Genomic DNA, 11,914 nt, shown 5'->3' on the forward strand with positions numbered 1-11,914 from the left:
GTGTTTATAACACAATATGCATGCACGATGTTTTTTGAGAAAGCTATATATATAAAAGTTCACCAATTATGTAGTAACATTATGTAGTAATTAAGTACTATGGTATAGAAGCAAAAGATTGAAGTTTGGTAGCCGTCATTCGTTGCACCATCAACTCTCCTCTCCCAAGGGCAAAAAATTTACTTCACAAAAGAAAAAAGAAAAAGAAAATGTCACTCTCTCTGTCTTTCTCTCTCTTTCACTAGCAATTACACCTCTTTGGCTCACCATTAAATGCAATTGCACCATCTCAATACCCTCAGCAATAACTCATCGCTGCCACATTTTTCTCCATCCGTTCCCTCTTTCTCCTCCCTTTTCTTTACTCCTTCAATTCCTTTGTCTTTGTCCTCTCTTCTCCTCTTCTTTCTCCCTTGAAACTAAGCTTTTTTCTCATCACAGTAACACACACACACAGGCATCAAGCTTTTTCCATGGTTGCCATATATAAGCAACTTTATTTCCATATCTTCCTCAAAGCCTTTTTTTCTCCTATGCATCCTTGAAAAGGGTCCCTTTTTTGGCAACAAGCTTATAGCCCCAAAGCAGATCTAAATACTCATCTTGTTCTCTAGCTAGCTATATATCTTCTCCAGCAATTTCCACCGACTGGTAAGTGGAGGAGAAGTCTCGGTTCATGTTGATTTCATATACGATATATATCATTCACACACATTCAAGATCATTGATTTTGCGACACCAAACCGTTGACACTGTTAACAATTTTTTCTTTTAATTTCTTACTCTTTTTTGGGTGCATCTAGCTAGGGTTGCTAGAATGCGAAAGGAACGGTAGGTTTTCCATATATATATATGTATGTATGTATGCAAAAACATGTAGCTTAGTTGGATTCCCCGAAATCTCTGTGGGACTTTTTTTTTTTTGAAAATTTTCATTTTCTGATTCTGCTTGTCCGGATTTGCAGAATCAGAAAAATGTCAACACTTTGTTTTTGTGCATTATTTTTTATCAGTCGTTTCTGTGCATTTTAACATGGCATATACACGACGCGTTTTAATTATTCATTTTTTTCTTTTAAAAAAATCATACATGCGAAGACACGTTTTTGTGCCTGGGAGTTTCATTTGGCTTATTATGTTAACATGTTTCCTTTTTGAAGTGACCTTGTCAGAAACAGATCCTGAGAAGTTTTTTCAACATAAAAGGTCTTCTCAGAAACACAACACTGGACACAAGAGAGAGAATTGAAGGAGAGGGATCGAATTTCTCCCGAGTGTGAAATATGCCAGCTGGTATTATGATTCCAGCAAGAAACATGCCCTCGATGATTGGAAGAAACGGAACCGTTGGTGGCTTTGGATTATCTTCAGGGCTTTCTCTTGGCCAGGTTAGTGTGGGCTAATTGTTTCATCTCCTTTTCTTCTTCCTTCTCTCGAATTTCCCCCCCTTTTTGTCACAATTGGGTTCTGATTCGGATGCCAATTTGATTGATGCGTTCGGTTTGCTCAATTTGGCTTTTATCCTTCAAAAAGGGCCTTTGTTTTTTCACAAGTCAAAATTGGTCTTAGTGTGAAGCCAAGCCAGCTCAACTCTCTCTTGTATCCTTCTCGTTATTCGCAAAACGCGTTATTCCTTCTCACTGTTTTGAAGCTACTACTTACTCACTCCGCCCCCCCATAAAAAAACTTATAAACCTAGTCAAAATCCTCGTGTTTTCTGCACAACTCTTTTACCCTAAATAATAATTTAATTATCCCATCAATTAGTCCTCCATAGCTATGTGTGTACCAATGTGAATTAGACAGAAAGCAAAAAAGAAATTTAAAAAGTTTTGTTGTTGTTGCTGTTTTATTTTATTATATATATGCTTGTTCTTTTGAGTGTACTGCACTGTATATACCTCGTATTATTGTGTTGTGTTAGATTGAAAACCATAAGGCTTCGGAATCTCAAAGATCTGAAGAAATGTTCCAGCCAAACCTGATGGAAGCTGGTCAGCTCCACCCACTGGACATGCCTCAGAACACTTCAGAGAGCGATGTCCCAAGAATCCGTGAAGATGACTTTGACAGTGCCACCAAGTCAGGTAGTGAAAACCTAGAAGGTGCTTCCGGTGAAGACCAAGACCCTCGTCCCAACAAGAAGAAACGCTACCACCGCCACACTCAGCACCAGATCCAGGAGATGGAAGCGTAAGTCACCCAAAACATACGCATCTTTTTCAATGCAACTTTTTTGTGGATACAAAATTACACTGTGATAATCCAGTTCGAGTCAGAGAGATAGATAAGACTAATATGAGAAACACAACTCTTACATATCTAGGGTTCGAACATGAGACCGACTCGAACTCCAGAGTTGAGATTACTCATTGAATTGGAACAATCTTGTGTGTCGGTTGTTTATGCACCTGGTGCTTTTTAATGGAATTCAATTTGATTAATTTGTTTTAATAATTTTAATATTTTTTCTTCAGGTTCTTTAAGGAGTGTCCGCACCCTGATGATAAACAAAGGAAGGAGCTGAGTCGAGAGTTAGGGTTAGAGCCATTGCAGGTTAAGTTTTGGTTCCAGAACAAGCGCACTCAGATGAAGGTACGTACATAGACGTGGTTTTTGCTTTTTATTTTTTGTTGCTGAAAAGTGAAAAGGCTTTGCACCCTTTACGCGTGTGGTGTTTTACTGTTTTTTGTTGCAGACCCAACATGAACGCCATGAGAACACACAGCTGAGAACTGAAAACGAGAAGCTTCGAGCAGATAACATGAGGTTCAGGGAAGCTCTCGGCAATGCCTCGTGTCCTAACTGTGGTGGGCCAACCGCCATTGGGGAAATGTCATTCGATGAACATCACTTGAGGCTCGAAAATGCTCGCCTGAGAGAAGAGGTACCACAATTTGGAAGCTGCACCAACTTTGCAGCTTGGCAGATGTATTAAGACAGCAAGGACTATATTTAGCCTGAGAAACCTTTTTCTTTTCTTTTTTTTAAATAACTAAACAAACATCATCTTAATTTCACTTCATTTTCATATATACAATTGCATAATAATTTTAACAAGGTTTTATGACTTTTCTCATTTTTACAATTTGTTATACAAATATTTTTAAATAAGAAATAGAATGATATTTTCATAATTATTTGTAAAAAAAATGAGAAATAAAAAAAAATCCTAAACTCATTGGACCAAATTGGTGGATGGTTTAAGTGGTAAATGTTTAATTATCTTTAAATAAAATCTTAAATTTGAATCTTTCATATAAATGTTTGTGACTTAAATAAAATTATTTCTGATAAAAGATACATATGATTTAGAGCAAAGAGGCTAATTAATTAGTTATTTTTTTTGTTAATTCTTATGTATGTTGGTACGTGTTTGTGTTCAGATTGATAGGATTTCTGCCATTGCTGCAAAGTATGTTGGGAAGCCTGTGGTGAGCTATCCACTTGTTTCTCCTTCATCTATTCCTCCGCGCCCACTAGAGCTTGGGATTGGAGGTGGTTTTGGTGGCCAACCTGGAGGCACTGGTGGGGATATGTATGGTGGAGCTGCAGGAGATCTTCTTAGGTCAATAAGTGGACCTACTGAAGCTGATAAGCCAATCATAATAGAGCTTGCTGTTGCAGCCATGGAGGAGCTCATTGGAATGGCGCAAATGGGTGAGCCTCTCTGGTTGACTACCCTGGATGGCACAACTGTGCTCAACGAGGATGAGTACATCAGGTCCTTTCCTCGAGGGATTGGTCCTAAACCTGCTGGTTTCAAGTTTGAAGCTTCGAGGGAAACGGCTGTTGTTATCATGAACCATGTTAACCTTGTTGAGATCCTCATGGACGTGGTATGTGTATATACTATATAAAGAAATTATTATATAATAAGAGACTATCAGGTGATCATGATTCCAATTACTTTTTATATCACACATAATTGAGTTTTTCGGTTCGCAAGAAAGAATTAGTAAAACTATGTGTCATGCAGAGATTATGATCAGGTATCATGTAATCATGTATAGGGTGCTTAGTTCCTTGTCTCAAGTTATTATTTAGAGAATGTGTAATATTTTGATTTCTAGTCTTTGACACTAATTATATATTATGTTGTGGTTTTAAGAACCAATGGTCCACAGTGTTCGCTGGCATAGTCTCAAGAGCAATGACTTTGGAAGTGTTATCAACAGGGGTGGCAGGGAATTACAACGGTGCATTGCAAGTGGTATATATTGTGTTTTATTGAATATCCATTCTTTTTAAATGAAAGATAGTGCAACTTAGTACATATTATTTGCTGATGACATCCATTATGTTGTTATTATGCAGATGACAGCAGAAGTGCAAGTACCTTCACCTCTGGTGCCAACTCGAGAGAGCTATTTTGTGAGGTATTGTAAGCAGCACGGTGACGGGACTTGGGCAGTAGTGGACGTGTCATTGGATAATTTGCGTCCTAGTCCTTCTGCCAGATGTAGAAGAAGGCCCTCAGGTTGCTTAATTCAAGAAATGCCCAATGGCTACTCAAAGGTTAGAATTAATACACCATCATATAGAAAGAAAAATGTCTCTTTCTTAAGTGGTATTTAGTTGCTATATATATATATATATATATATATATATATATATATATATATATATATATATATATTAACAAAAATGGATAAAGGAAAGGAAAAAATGAATGAGACAGATGAAGTGAATCATATCATAATATCATATCCCTTGAGCAATTAAATAAGCCTTGTGGTTACATTCGGCATTTGATTTTGTTCTCAATCTTATTGCCCTAGGTCATATGGGTTGAGCATGTAGAAGTGGATGACAGAGGTGTCCATAATCTATACAAGCAGCTTGTTAGCTCTGGGCATGCATTTGGGGCAAAACGTTGGGTTGCAACCTTGGATCGACAATGTGAAAGGCTTGCTAGTGCCATGGCAACAAACATTCCCACAGTAGATGTTGGAGGTATCTATCTATCTATATATATATCAATGAATTCACACTCATTCTTTAAATTTCTTTTTTCTTAATTATGTAATTGACCTTAATTATAATATTAATTATAATGATGATTTTAGTGATAACAAACCAAGATGGGAGGAAGAGCATGTTGAAACTTGCTGAGAGAATGGTTATAAGCTTTTGTGCTGGAGTGAGTGCATCCACTGCACACACATGGACGACACTTTCTGGAACTGGTGCTGATGATGTAAGGGTGATGACACGTAAGAGTGTAGATGACCCAGGAAGGCCTCCCGGCATCGTTCTCAGTGCTGCAACTTCTTTTTGGCTTCCTGTGTCACCAAAAAGGGTTTTTGAATTCCTCCGCGATGAGAACTCCAGAAGTGAGGTAATAATCTAGTTGATGACGTATTAATCAAAACTATAGGCAACAATTATGCACCAATGATTGTCTTCTTATCGAATGTTCTAGGCTGCATTATTGTGTGGTCTTAGGTTACTAGACTTGCTTCATTTAGTAAAAATTGCCTAGTTGGGTGTGTGATGTATGTCTCTATGTTGATATGTACTCATCATTTTTAGTTATCATACGTCAAATTTCTACCCTAAGTTATCTCATCGATTACTTTGAATTCCACACATCTTTTTCAAATTGCCAAAGACGATCATGAAGATCATCAAACTTCGTTCCATATTATTTTGTGTCATTATGACTTTTCACCAATTAATTTTAACGGATAATCAGATGTAATCCTCGGTAAATTAAAATTTTAAATTATGTTAGACTTTTGCATCTTACATCATGTTGCTTTCTCTAAATCGATCGTCCTTAATTTTAAGTAAACAAAAAATAATGATAAATGAACAATTACATATTACAATTATCCTTTTAATATCTCTTATTTTTATTTATTTATTTCTTATCATATATCACTGGTTATATTTATAATATTTCTCTTTATTCTCTCTTCCCCAACAATAAATTAAGAACAAAGTTAGTAAATGGAAGATTAATTGGACATTTAAAAAAATTATATATATATATATATATATATATATAACAAAAGGGTACGTATCAAATTCTTGAATTAGAAGTTATTGTGTTTGTCTTTGAATGTTATCTCTTCATCTCATCTTAATTAAATTTGTTTGTTTTTTATGATTCATCTAACTTTTTCAACCGGACCCTTTGGAAAACAGTGGGATATTCTTTCCAACGGTGGAGTTGTCCAAGAAATGGCACACATTGCCAATGGCCGAGACACTGGAAATTGTGTCTCCCTACTTCGTGTGAATGTAAGTTGACCAACCATATAACCACATTTACTATTCATCAATTTCACCAAATCTTTCTTTTTCATTAATTTCTAGTCAAATTAACAAAGTGAATAAGTTTGACTAACCCAAGTTTCGAATGGTGCATGTAGAGTGCGAATTCAAGCCAAAGCAACATGTTGATATTACAAGAGAGTTGCGCGGACTCAACAGGATCTTTTGTGATATATGCTCCTGTAGATATTGTGGCAATGAACGTGGTTCTGAATGGAGGGGACCCGGACTACGTGGCCCTTCTTCCTTCAGGATTTGCTATACTCCCAGATGGAACCACTGCACATGGAGGTGGCATTGGTGACACTGGACATGGTGGTTCTCTCTTGACTGTGGCATTTCAAATATTGGTTGATTCGGTTCCAACCGCAAAGCTTTCTCTTGGATCTGTTGCTACTGTTAACAATCTCATTGCCTGCACTGTTGAGAGAATTAAGGCTGCTTTATCTGGTGAAGTTGCTTGACCTAATGGATCATCGGTAAGAACCCCACACAATCCAATTAACACTCCTATCTAAACATTATACTAATGTTTTTTACAGTTTGCACTTGATTCTGAGTTCTGACTCTTCATTTTAATGGTCTGTTTATTATTATTACTGCCTCGGGTCCTTATTATAAGAAACAAGGTAGTATTATTAGTTTTTTTGAATTTTAATGGTCTCTTAATTTATTTGTAAACTTGGATGCAGTTTAGAAGAAGGATAAAGGGGTGCAATGCATTTTGGACAAATGGGGAGGTGTTGGGAACTTCGGCTTATACCAAAAATGATGAGAATTGAGAAGTCAAGAGCGCACCTTGCATGATCCTTTCTTAGCACCCAACACAGTGCTGAGAGGATTAAGGTTCGGGAATTGACTTCCCTGGAAATAGTACATGCTAAGAGCTTAAATCAAGACCTTAGTACTTCTCTTCACCTTCAAAGACTAAGTATTTATAGTTAGTGTTAGCTTCTTCTATGATTAGGTTGTAGCTTTGACTTGATCTCTCTTATGTTCCTTCTATTGTTTTTTGTGTTTTGTTAGATCAACGCACTAGCCTTATGGCTAGTAAATGGGAAGCTTGCACCGTTAGTGTAGTGTTTAATTAAGTTCTCACTACGCTACACATGTTTGACCCTTTTAAGGTTTTCAAATGAATGTTCCTTCCAATTTGCCCAATCTCATTCAGTAATTTAAGTCTCGTGGTTTATTTATTTGTGTTTGTTATTTCCACCATATATAAATGTTGAATAACATAGATGTTAATGTGTAACATGAAAAATGTTTGGGAGGATGGATATATATATTGCAAAAAGGGTGGGTGAGTTCCCTTAAATTAATATCACATTAAGGGCAGGCATTAAACTGACCCGTACGACTTCGATCATATAAACATGGATAATGTTTTGTGAAAAATAAAATAGAATAACAAAAGTTTTTCCTTTTAATTTTAAGGTATAATTTTAAAATGTATACATGTATATAGAACTAAAAGATGATTGAGTAAAAGATAGAAAATAATTGTATATGATATCACACAATGTCAATCTTTTTGTTAAAATAATTTGTATAATAACATTTCTGTTTAAATAATGTAATTGATCATAAATAAGTTTATATTCTTATATCATCAAATAACAACTTTGAGATATTATTATACTTCCTACATCCACTTTTTCATCTTTGATACCTTTTCAATCTCTTACTACTTATTACATCACACACCACTTCGCTTAATTTTCTTCCTATCTCTTTTAAGCAATAGGTGTATTTACTCAAAGCGAGTGCCAAAGAATTAATTCTCCTGACGTATAATGTATGCACAATTTTTTGTTCAAGGACATGCCCATGAATATCAATAAATTTTAAAACAATGTAATTGCCAATTTGTATACTATTTTACACCTGATTTTTAGTTTTAGAGAAAATATAAAGTTTACAGTATAACACTGAAAGCAGCCTACTTATATTAATTATGAGTTTGGATATTGAACGTTTGGATGTTCTTTCAGAGTTGTCAACTTATTTGTTCTCATGTAAAAGTACGTATGATGAGTCATACTTCGGCAAATTGAGCAGAAAAAAATAAAGAGAAGGTCTCCTTCTAATCACATCAAAGTATGCAATAGGTCGGACAAGAATAAAACATCTAATACTCAAACTTTAGCTTCTTAATAAAAAAAAATATTTGTTATTAATTTTTATAAGTAAAGAATGATTTATTTATTGATAAAAAAATTTAACATATAACTTTAACTTTCTCATTTAAATTAAATATATTTTTCTTAAAATTTGTTTTAGTTCTTAATACCTGTACCGTATGGCCAGCCCTGTTTGCAACTCTTTCAAATCCCCGTTTCTCTAAATCGCAAGTAGCTATAAGCCTGTAACGCGTGAGAGAAGATGATCGAAGGGGGAGACTGAGAAGTAGGGGGGTGGGAAGAGAAGAAGAAAAAAAAAAGATGAGATGTAAGAATAGAAAAGAAGTAGGTGAAAATGATAATTCCATTTTTAGGTCCGGCCCAAGTAAAGTTGTTTAAAGTCCAATTAGTTAAGTTGGGAAGAGAGAGAGAGAGAGAGAGGAGAAAGGAGGAAAGATGAGTAGTTCATCAAGGCCGGTGCCGAGGAGAGAGAGTCCATGGGGAGTCACCGGAGAGAATCATCCTGAACCCAAAGCTCACCGCTGCAATGACCGTGTCGAGGACGTTATTCAGGTGAACTGGATTTTTTTTTTATGGTTAATTTTTGTGAACTGGATCATGCTTGTTCCTTATTATGGTATTGAATCCATAAAAGAATCGACAAAGTTCTAGGTCACATTTTGTATAGAGCTAGATTGGGATTATGAGATGTCTTCCTAGGTAAATTGTAACATGATGAAATTGTTCACATGATTCGGGGTCTTAGCTTGTTTCAGATTGTTTTCTTTGATTTGTCATGTGCTTATTTTGGGGTAAGCTTGCTGTTATTGTCTCTAAGTCCTGGAGCTGCTATATTTTTTAGGCTTGCTTTGAGGGAAACCCATTCAAGACTGTTCCGGGACCTTTCAAGCTCTTCTGGCAGTGCATGCGTTCCAAACCCGGGTCAGATTCTCATCTTCTCTTGTCTTATGAATTTTGTGAATTGATTCAACATTTTGCTTCAAAGGAGCCATTGTTGTAACATAGTGGACATGGATATGACACAATGTGGGACAAATTATAAGACATGACACAGATGTAACACAATGTATGAAATTAACATAAAATACAGATTTTAAGTATGAAGACAGAATCTGTTGAAAGGAGTGAAAGAAAGAGCAAACACATACCAGTTATAAATTTATAATAGTAGAATTGTCGAGAACTCAGGAGTGTGCAATATAGCTCTGCATCTGCAATATATGAATACTTTTACCTTCTCAGGAATCATGAGATGAAGAGTTGTGAAAGAAGTTTCTGAGTGCTTTCCGTTAATAGAGTAATGTATGTGTATCTTAGACGCAGCTACTATTTTAAAGTTTATGTTTCTTTGGTGATAACATACATATATCATATATGTCTGTATCTTAATATAATTAACAACACCAGGACTTCCTGAAATCTGGAGATGGAGAGGCTTTGATAGCAAGTGCCAAAGAGCAGTGATTAGTGTGCACCCCATTTTAGGGTGTATATTGGTGGAGGGAAGAGAGAGATCGAAAGAAAAAAAGAAAAGAAAGAGAAAAAGTGATTGATGGGAAAAGTAGTATGATAGGAAATAGAGAGTGATAGCAAGAAAATGAGGTTAAATGGGATGGAAGAGAAAGTGAGTATATGAGTGTAATTATTGAATAGCGAAAGGTCTGCCCCTGCCCTTGTAAGGATCAAATAAAGTAATCAACTACTGCATCGCTATTTTATGTTTTCTTGTATTTGCATACCTTGTCTTGGCTTTCCCAGTAGAAGTTTAACAGTTACTTCATACATATGACATTTGTTTTATGGCTATTGCAGTGAGGAACCAACAGCCCCATTTACTTATCTGGATTTGGAGCCTCTAAAGAGAGAAACGGAACCTGTGAAACCTGAGTAGTGTCACTTTTACTTACAAATGCCTTAACAGCTTTGGCACTGCATGGTCCTTTAGTGGTTTCTAAATTTCCCTCCGTGTGGATTTTTTTTTTTTGAGAAAAATATGTAACTAAATTGTTTTTGTTGCTTTGCTACATAAAACAGACGTCCTATGCCGCTTTGTTCTGTTCTTTGGTGGTACTTGCTCAATAAAACATGGCTAGGTGCGTTCTTGAATAACTTATATTATAATGTTTGATGTTATAACAAAACATTAATTAATGTTCTGCTGGATTAGTTTTTAGTTTTCGATATATATGCGTGACAAATTTCAATTCTTCTGGGCCTACTTGTCTTTGTGTAAATTTAAAATGAAGAAATAACTTCTTTCCTTGGGTATTATAATGAGGTGATGTGAAATCATACGTACTGATGTCTATGACTTGTGTGACCAAAACAGAGGATCCATGGATAATTTTCGTTTGTATTTAGAAAGGAATTCTCTTACATATCTTCACCCAGTGGGCCAAAATGTAGATGGCCAAACAGCCCTTTATTAATAAATTCCAATAAACCAAAAATGTAGAAGGTCGAGCAGCCATCGGCCAGAGTTCCAATGGGCAAAAATGTACTAGGTCCAGCAACCTTTGGTTTTGGAGATGTAGTGGAGTAAAATGTAGAAGGCTTGGTATTGAGTTGTATTGAGTTAATTATTAGTTAAACTTATTACAAGGATGGAACATGTCCAACTTATTTTTTTTTTATAAAAAAACCTTTATTGTCCAAGAACATCTTTCAGCTATTACCAACCTATAAAAACTCCACTTATGTACCATTTGGATGTCAGGCTACACTGGTTCGGGCTCATACCCTCCTCTACATCTGTCCAACACCATCCTATTGACACCAAAATTAAATATCAACAACCATCAATCATGCAATGAAAAAAGATGTTAAAATGGTAGAAACTTTTTCTTGGGATTAGGTAGCCTAGATTCTAATTGAAGAAAAACAGTTTTAAACTGAATTAATTTAGTAGTATTGTAAAGAGCACACCTATTTAACGTGCATCGACTTGTTAGATCAAACATAATCAAATTTTCAACAGTTCTTGCCGGCCACAGAAATTTGATCTTTTGATTTTCCACCACTGTACAGTTCAATTACTGAATCTATTTTCAGATCAATTTATCAATATATTACTCTATATTACTATATATACTTACACGATTCGATGCAACCACAAAAGGCAACTAGGCAAACGACATCGAATTCAAATAGTTAACAGACAAGATTGGACAGAAGCAAAAGGATAAATTGATGGGTAAAGTGTATTTTTTATCCCAAAAAATATTTGTTTTAGTCTTTATAAAAGTTTAACACGATTTTAGTCTTTATACATTATACTAAAAATGATATGATTTTAATTTTTCATCATGAACTGAAAATACCTATTTCTGAACGAACACAGAGACTAAAAATATATTAAAATCTTATAAGAATTAAAAGAAACATTTTAAAATATTTTGAGATTTAAAATTAAAACATGCCCTAAATTGAATAAAAGTAGAAAAGTGGTGATGGTTTATTTAAAAAAGGCTTATCCGACGGCTGAATCA

At 35.3% G+C, this 11,914-nt stretch overlaps 2 protein-coding genes across 3 annotated transcripts; both read left to right on the top strand.

Annotated features, from left to right (window-relative positions):
* Positions 1-270: 270 nt before the first annotated feature.
* LOC100809556 (homeobox-leucine zipper protein HDG2) lies at positions 271-7,443 on the top strand. Of its 2 annotated transcripts, none has more exons than XM_003543339.5 (13): positions 271-651; positions 1,161-1,388; positions 1,925-2,193; positions 2,478-2,595; positions 2,699-2,887; positions 3,387-3,839; positions 4,112-4,213; positions 4,318-4,518; positions 4,782-4,956; positions 5,070-5,341; positions 6,154-6,249; positions 6,381-6,761; positions 6,975-7,443. In XM_003543339.5, exons 2-12 carry the CDS (start codon positions 1,284-1,286, stop codon positions 6,744-6,746), a joined length of 2,346 nt encoding a protein of 781 aa, XP_003543387.1. In that variant the 5' UTR covers positions 271-651; positions 1,161-1,283; the 3' UTR covers positions 6,747-6,761; positions 6,975-7,443. The 2 variants fall into 2 exon arrangements, with proteins under 2 accessions (XP_003543387.1, XP_006594895.1); XM_006594832.4 differs by having other exon boundaries at positions 293-651; positions 1,173-1,388.
* A 1,386-nt stretch (positions 7,444-8,829) lies between these two features.
* On the top strand, positions 8,830-10,619 carry LOC100526903 (uncharacterized). The gene is made up of 3 exons (NM_001248820.2): positions 8,830-8,978; positions 9,268-9,347; positions 10,239-10,619. The coding sequence occupies exons 1-3, from the start codon at positions 8,862-8,864 to the stop codon at positions 10,315-10,317; spliced, it is 276 nt and encodes a 91-aa protein (NP_001235749.1). The 5' UTR covers positions 8,830-8,861; the 3' UTR covers positions 10,318-10,619.
* The last annotated feature ends 1,295 nt before the right edge of the window (positions 10,620-11,914 follow it).

This window comes from Glycine max, chromosome 13, assembly GCF_000004515.6.
Source record: "Glycine max cultivar Williams 82 chromosome 13, Glycine_max_v4.0, whole genome shotgun sequence".
NCBI classification, from domain to species: Eukaryota; Viridiplantae; Streptophyta; class Magnoliopsida; order Fabales; family Fabaceae; genus Glycine; species Glycine max.

Bases quoted from the DNA above. Each gene is read 5' to 3' on its own strand.
- LOC100526903 (NM_001248820.2), top strand. From the start codon at position 8,862: ATGAGTAGTTCATCAAGGCCGGTGCCGAGGAGAGAGAGTCCATGGGGA. The intron at 8,979-9,267 runs GTGAACTGGATT...TATATTTTTTAG, and splicing joins GTGTCGAGGACGTTATTCAG to GCTTGCTTTGAGGGAAACCC. The intron at 9,348-10,238 runs GTCAGATTCTCA...TGGCTATTGCAG, and splicing joins TGCATGCGTTCCAAACCCGG to TGAGGAACCAACAGCCCCAT.
- LOC100809556 (XM_003543339.5), top strand. From the start codon at position 1,284: ATGCCAGCTGGTATTATGATTCCAGCAAGAAACATGCCCTCGATGATT. The intron at 4,214-4,317 runs GTATATATTGTG...GTTATTATGCAG, and splicing joins ACAACGGTGCATTGCAAGTG to ATGACAGCAGAAGTGCAAGT. The intron at 5,342-6,153 runs GTAATAATCTAG...TTTGGAAAACAG, and splicing joins ATGAGAACTCCAGAAGTGAG to TGGGATATTCTTTCCAACGG.